We start from the raw sequence: 6,609 nt of genomic DNA on the forward strand, positions 1-6,609 counted from the left end.
ATGGCGGCCATCTCATCCCTTCCCGTGCTTAGGGCACGGTGCCCACGCAGCCTCCAGCACTGCTCCTCTGTTTCTGCACCAGGACAAGCGCTGCTCGCCAGCCGCAGTGCTGCTAGGGCCCCGAGATGGCACTGCCTTAGGGCTCCCCAGCTCACCTCAGCCGCTTTAAGTGAACAAGCGGTGTGGAAACAGCTGTAAAAATCACTGCGCTCTCCGGGGCTTTTCTTTGAGGAAACAATCAGCCCAAGAGCCCTGCTTCAGTGGTGGAAGTGGGTCTACTTCCAAAATAGCCACGCGAGGGCAGCACAGCACCGCCGAACGGTTCCCTCACAGCAGCGCTGCTTTTCCCGGGCTCTGCCTCAGGGCTTCCTAACGGTACAGCGCGGTCAGTGGCACTGTGGTCAAAGCAATCATTTTCCTCGCCCTGCGTTACTCAGGGGACTGGATTTTTCCACAGATTCGGCGGTTTTTACATTTCCTAAGCTCTGCGGCCTGCCCTGCTCCGCCCCGGCCGGGAGGAGCCAATGCTGGCGGCCGCCCCGCCCTTAGCGACCGCGGGGCCCGGCCATGAGGCTGAGCCGGGCGGCCGTGCTGGCCCGGGCCAAGGCCGTCGCGCTCGATGGGGTCCGGCGGCTGAACTGCTGGTGGGGGCCTGGGATGGGGGTGTGGGGATAGGGCGGGGGATAGGGACAAGAGGGGCCTTGCCGTGGGATGGGTGTACGTGGGGATGGGGGCAGGCAGGGCCTTGAAGTGGGAGGGACGGGCACAGGGCTGGAGGCAGGCAGGGCGTTGCGGAGGGGTAGGCAGGGCTAGGGCAGGGGACAGGCAAGGCCTTGCAATGGAAGGGACAGGCCTAGGCATGGGGCAGGCAGGGCATTGGGGAGGGGTAGGCAGGGCTAGGGGTTGGGGACTGGCAGGGCTAGGGGCGGGGCTAGGGTTTGGGGACAGGCGGAGGCTTGCAGTAGAAAGGACAGGGCTAGGGATGGGGACCAGCTGGGAGTTGGGGAGGGATAGGCAGGACTAGGGCAGGGGACAGGCAGGGCCTTGTAATGGAAAGGACTGGCTTGGGGATGAGGACAGGCAGGGCATTGGGGAGGGGTAGGCAGGGTTAGGGGTTGGGGACTGGCAGGGCACTGGGGACAGGGCTGGAGTTTGGGAACAGGCAGAGGCTTGCAATGGAAGGGACAGGCCTAAGGGTGGGGACAGGCAGGGCCTTACAGTGGAAAGGACAGGCTTAGGGATGGGGACAGGTAGGGCATTGGGGAGGGATAGGGTTTGGGGACAGAGCTAGGGTTTGCAATGGCAAGGACAGGCCTAGGGATAGGGACAAGCAGGGCATTGGGAATGGATAAGCAGGCCTAGGGTTTGGAGACAGGCAAGGCTGGTGAGTGCTAAGCAGCCTTGAGGTCCCAGACAGGCCTGTGCACAGCAGCCCTGGAGGGGACAGTGAAGATGAGGCAGAGGTGTGTAGGATAGGCCCAGGCCTGCTGCTGGGGTGAGGGCATAGCATATGGGAGGTTGTGGCCAAGGCTAATGCAGTGATAGCTCTTTTCTCCCACAGGGGCAGCCGCCTCACCGATGTAAGTACCACCGTGCTGCCATCTGCTCATCTCATCAATCCCCTGTACCTGGAGAGAACTGGCACTGGGAGGGTACTGGGGCCTTGTGCTCCCCTGGCGGTGCAGGATTTAGGCTCATAGGCACATCGGCACTGCAGGAAAGGGATGTCCGGGTGAGAGGGATGGATCCTTCCTAGAAAGCAGCGTAAGGATGGCAGAGCTACTGGAAAGAAGAGCAGCGAGATGCTGGCAGGGTGCAAAGGGTGGAGGCTCTGCTGATTCTGTGCTGGCTCTGGCAGCAAATCCCTCAGGCGGTGCTAAGCTTGGGTTAGATTGAAGCAACCTGGATTCCTGCTCTTACTTTTATCTTATTTGTGCGTGGCTTAAACTGCTGTGGTTTTTGTTATTATGTTTTGCTTTGTTTTTGTTTTTTCCTCTTGGGAGTGCAGTTTAATGTTTCTATCTCTTCCTGCATAGATATCGATATGCCGGGATCTGCCCAACGTTGAGGTGATCACATTCAGGTGAATCCCAAGCTGCTGGCCTTGGAAAGAGTGGAGATCACGTGTTCCACACAGCTGTGTCCTGGCATTTGGTTTGGTGCTGCCTCTTAGAGTGTGTCTCCAAGCTGCCAGCCTCTCCTTGCCTCTTTTCTCAAGCAGCAGAGATGTGGAAATGCTTATCCTTCAGCACGCTCCTCTGCACCTGTCCCCTTGCTATTTGTTCTGAGAGGGGCTAAAATGTCATAGGATTTTTGCTCCTTCTGTCATATTCCATGATTTAAATGGGATTTTCTGGGCCTCCACATGAAGCCAGTTTGCAGAAGGCTGGTTGAAATGCTTGGATCTCTCCAAGCTCCACATTTCTGCCATCTCATGTGGAGCTTCTGCTATCTTTGAAATTGAGCTTTTCAGCTTGGGAATCTTCTGTGGGTTCTCCTTCAGCTTGGGAATCTTCTGTGGGTTCTCCTTCAGCTTGAGCTGCTAGAGAAAAGGGCATCAGTGTGATGCATGGTTGGGGGAAGCAAAAGCTGTTTGTCATCTTCAGCAGAGAGCAGCGCCTGCTTTTTTAATTCCTCCCTCTGTTTACAAAGATGAAATGCCATCTTTTTGTTCTGTGCAAAGCCGTAGGCTCCTGAACACCGCCCTCGCTGTGTCGGTGTGAGGCTTCTCAGTGAAGCTGATGCAGAAAAAGGGGCTGAAAAGCTGCGTGCTTCAGGGACCCTGCTCACCACTTAGGGCACAATGAGGAGGGGTGGGCTGAGCCTGTGCTCTCTCTGCAGCCTGAATGGCATCTCAGACCTCGAGCCGCTGAACCAGTGCCAGAATCTGAGCGAGCTCTACCTGAGGAAGAACAACATAGCAAGCCTGAATGAGCTCTTTTACCTCAAAAACCTGCCCCGGCTGAGGGTCCTGTGGCTGTCTGAAAACCCCTGCTGTGGCTCGGACCCCCACCGCTACAGGATGACGGTGCTCCGCAACCTCCCCAGCCTGCAGAAGCTGGATAATCAAGGTGGGTGCTGGCAGGGAAATAAGCCCTGGGCAAGGTGAACTGGAAACCATTGATGTGCTGGTGCCTCTTGTTCAGGTGTGCTTGGTTCTTTGTGATGGGGAGACGTGGTGCAGGTGTGCAGGCAGGCAGGATCTGTTGGAGGTCGAGAGTCCCCTCTGTAGAACCATTGCTCCCAATGCTCTGCAGTGCCAGGGTTAGTGCTAGCTGGGCTGAAAGAAGCTCATTAGAGCTGAGACTGTACCGTTCATTAGCGGTTTTTCAGAGCTTTCTCCTTTGCTCTGGCAAAAAAAAGGATTCTGTAATTGAATCTGCGGTTATAGAAAGAGCTTTTCTACCTGCTAGCAGTAATTTGGTGGCTTTTGGAGCCTGCAGAGCATCTTTGCATCCCCACCTGATATCTTTCTCCTTTTAAGAGACAGCCACTCTTCTCTTGCACAGGGGAATGAAAGCAAAAGGCCTCTACAAAGCAGGATTGTTGGGCGAAATTCTGCCCGCGTAGCTCTGCAGCAGCAGCACATTCCTGATCACAGGCAGTGTCTTTGTGGGCTGCTGGAGTTCGTTGCAAACAAATGGCTCCAGGCTGTTGTTTTTGCTTTCACAGCCGTGACAGAGGAAGAGCTGTCCCAGGCCATGGTTGATGGGGAGGAAATCACGGCCCCACCAGCCAGGAGGAGCATGGAGAACGGCTGCTCCGCATCCACAGAGTCCAGTGCTGCCGAATCCACAATGGAGACGGAGAGTGAGCTGCTGAGCTTCGGTTTGGAGGAGACCAAGTGAGATGTTAGGGCTCCTGAGCTGGACTCGTGGGTAGCATGATAGGACCCTGCCAGCCAAGCCCCATCCTCTGTGGGCCAGCCCTGCAGCGGGTGCAGGTTCTGTCTGCAGGGCTGACAGGTTCCAGTTAGCTGTGCCGGGTCTGATTCTCTATCTGCCAAACAGGCTGTGCTGTAGCGGGGTGCTTGCTGGCAGCTGCATGTGCAGACAGAGGTGGGTGAGCTCTGGCCTGCTCCTCCTTAGCTCCTCTGCAGCATGCTTTGGTGCCTGTTGGCACTGTGCACGTGTTGGAGTGCACTGTGATGCAGTCAGTTCCCAGTCCCACGACTGGGAGCAGCCTCCTCGTGGTGCATTGCCTGCTTACGTCCTGTCTCTGTGAGGTTCTTATTACGGTTTTGCTCAGGCTTCTGTATTTGTAGGCAGCTGAGGTGTGTGTGGAGATGTGCTTTGAATCCCTTGGCTAGATACTTGTTGGGTGGCTGCTGGTGACTAGAAGTTTGGCCTGGCAGAGTAAGGTTTTGCCATCTGGTTATTGTAACGTTTGCTCTTCTCCCTTTTTTCAGCAAAATCCGAGAGCAGCTTGGTATGAAGCCTGTTCCTAGGGATAAATTTTCCTCCTTCTCACCTCAAGAGACGGACTGTAGCCAAAATACAAGAGTGAGTATCTTTCAACACCAAATTGCTTTTCATCTTCAAGATGCGGTGCAGTGTTTTTATTTTCCCCTGCGTGCAGAGAATGCCTGATGAGGTTTGTGCTCTCCATCTGTCTGCCCACGGGCACGTGTGTCCCTGCACTGTGCTGAGAGCACGTCAGAGGTGGGCAGCAGCTGAAATGCAGCTGGTGAGCGGGAGGATGCTGAATTGAGAGCTTAGGTGCTTCTTCAGCCCCCTTGGTGATGTCGCCCCAGATGAACCTCGTGGATCTTGGCTGTGCAGCTGGGAGCTGCTGTATTCTGGGCTCAGTGCCATCGCTGCAATTGGCATAGGAAGGGCCAGAGTGAGGATCTAGGCCATGTTCTGCCTCATTCCAAAATTTGTTGTCTGCATTCTCTTGTTCATTCATGCTTTAAGCTTCCTTTACAGTACCAAGAGCACTACAGCAGGCCCTGGCTTTTTTCCTCTTTTTAGTTTTTTTCTGGCAAAATAAAAATTAAGGGGATGTGGCCACAGACTGCAGCTGTGGAGCTTCAAGTTGGACATTAGGAAAAAAGTTTTCCCCTAAAAGGTGTCTAGAGAGGTTGTGGAATCTCCCTCTGGAGTTTTTCATGGCATGGTTTGACAGAGCCACGTTCTGGTGTTGGCAGCAGTCCTACTTTGGTGGGAGGCTGAGCTGGGGACCTTCAAAGGTTCTGTCCAGCTCCTGTTTTCACTGTTATCATGCTGTTGCTCAGATCAGAGTGGGGGCAGGTCCTTTCCTCACCCTTCATGCAGTTACACTAGGGAAGGACAGCTGCTCAGTTGAGCGCCCTTTTCCCTGCAGGAGCCAGAGGTGTGTGGGCACTCTATGCAGGACTGGGTGGACGAGTTTGTCCTGCATTCCAGTTAGTCTCCTCCAAGGCAGCCTCTGCCCCTCAGGGCCTCAGGGGGGTTGGTTTGTCCCTGTAGGTGCAGGTGATGAAGTCCTTAGAAGGAGCAGCAACTCGAAAACCGAGTGCTCCCCTTCTCTGGGCCAGCGTTAACGTGCTTGTATAAAGCAGCATCTGTCTCATCCTGGCAGAACAACGTGCTGAGTGCCATCCTGCTACTCACGAAGGAACTGGACGCAGAGGGTCTGGAGGTCGTCCAGGAGACAGTGGGGAGGAGACTGCAGGCCTTTCGGAAGAGGGAGCTGCAGGAGGAGTGAGGGTGTGTGCCGTGTCCTCCCTGGGGCATTCGGTGAGGCGGGCAGCTCGGCCCCAGCCCAGCAGCACCACTCTGCCCATACATGCCTGGCTCAGCACGTTCCGCCGCACTTCCCCTGCGGATGGGGCGATGCTGGCTGAGTGAAAGTGCCCCTTTAGCTCTCCTGACATTGCCCCTGGCTGCGTGCATCACGTTGGCGGGATCTGCCTCTCGGGAGCTTTCCTGCTGGCGTGGCAGGCTCTGCTGCTGTGTGCGTGTCCTGTCACTGGGGTCATTCGATGGGAGCCACAGCGGGATCAACGAGAAAAAGCTAGCAGGGCTGTGGGCAGAGGTGCTGCTGTGCTCTGCAAATGAAGGGGTTGGCAAAGCCTGACAGCAGCCAGAAGTCCCACTGCTCCCTGTTGGCCGAGCGCTTGGCCAGTTGTCATTCTGGGTCTGCGTAGAGCAGGCTCTGAAGGCAGCTTCTCTCACAAAGGTTTGTTTGAATCTTGGAAAAACGCTGCCTAAAGGATTTTCAAGAACTCTCCGGTACAGATGGTGAAGGTCAATGTCAAATTCTTAATTTATCTTAAACTCCTGGTTTCTTTTGGCCTTGTTAGTACAAGCAGCATCTGACTTGGTGGTCAGGTGGCCCAAAGAAGACCTTGATTCAGCCTGGGTGAAACAGCAAATCCTGAATGCTCAGCTGTAGTTTCGCCCCTGCATGCCCTCGCAGGCATTAGAGCAGCCTAAGGAAATTTTAACCTCGGAGCAAAATATCCCTGTGCATTTGGGGAGAAAATGAGCCAAGCATTACTGTTCAAATGCACAGGAATCAAGGGTGGTGCTTAACTGAAAAAGCTGAATTCAGAAAAATTTTACGAAGCTGTTAAATACCATTTGAAACATTGTGTCATAGCAAATAAAAGCCATTTTCCCTGTA

At 54.8% G+C, this 6,609-nt stretch overlaps 1 protein-coding gene across 2 annotated transcripts; it reads left to right on the forward strand.

The window, feature by feature from the left end:
• The first annotated feature begins 565 nt into the window (after nt 1–565).
• On the forward strand, nt 566–6,609 carry CFAP410 (cilia and flagella associated protein 410). Of its 2 annotated transcripts, none has more exons than XM_042878579.1 (7): nt 566–644; nt 1,562–1,580; nt 2,037–2,083; nt 2,842–3,071; nt 3,673–3,844; nt 4,409–4,502; nt 5,563–6,609. In XM_042878579.1, exons 1-7 carry the CDS (start codon nt 568–570, stop codon nt 5,686–5,688), a joined length of 765 nt encoding a protein of 254 aa, XP_042734513.1. In that variant the 5' UTR covers nt 566–567; the 3' UTR covers nt 5,689–6,609. The 2 variants fall into 2 exon arrangements, with proteins under 2 accessions (XP_042734513.1, XP_042734514.1); XM_042878580.1 differs by lacking the exon at nt 566–644 and adding an exon at nt 1,279–1,463.

The sequence above is a fragment of the Lagopus leucura genome, unplaced genomic scaffold (genome assembly GCF_019238085.1).
Source record: "Lagopus leucura isolate 7727_CA_CO unplaced genomic scaffold, USGS_WTPT01 Super-Scaffold_100021, whole genome shotgun sequence".
In the NCBI taxonomy this organism is placed as follows: Eukaryota; Metazoa; Chordata; class Aves; order Galliformes; family Phasianidae; genus Lagopus; species Lagopus leucura.

Coding starts and splice junctions, on each gene's coding strand:
- CFAP410 (XM_042878579.1), top strand. CDS start 568: ATGAGGCTGAGCCGGGCGGCCGTGCTGGCCCGGGCCAAGGCCGTCGCG. Junction 2,084..2,841: donor GTTGAGGTGATCACATTCAG/GTGAATCCCAAG, acceptor CTCTCTCTGCAG/CCTGAATGGCATCTCAGACC. Junction 3,845..4,408: donor TTCGGTTTGGAGGAGACCAA/GTGAGATGTTAG, acceptor CCCTTTTTTCAG/CAAAATCCGAGAGCAGCTTG.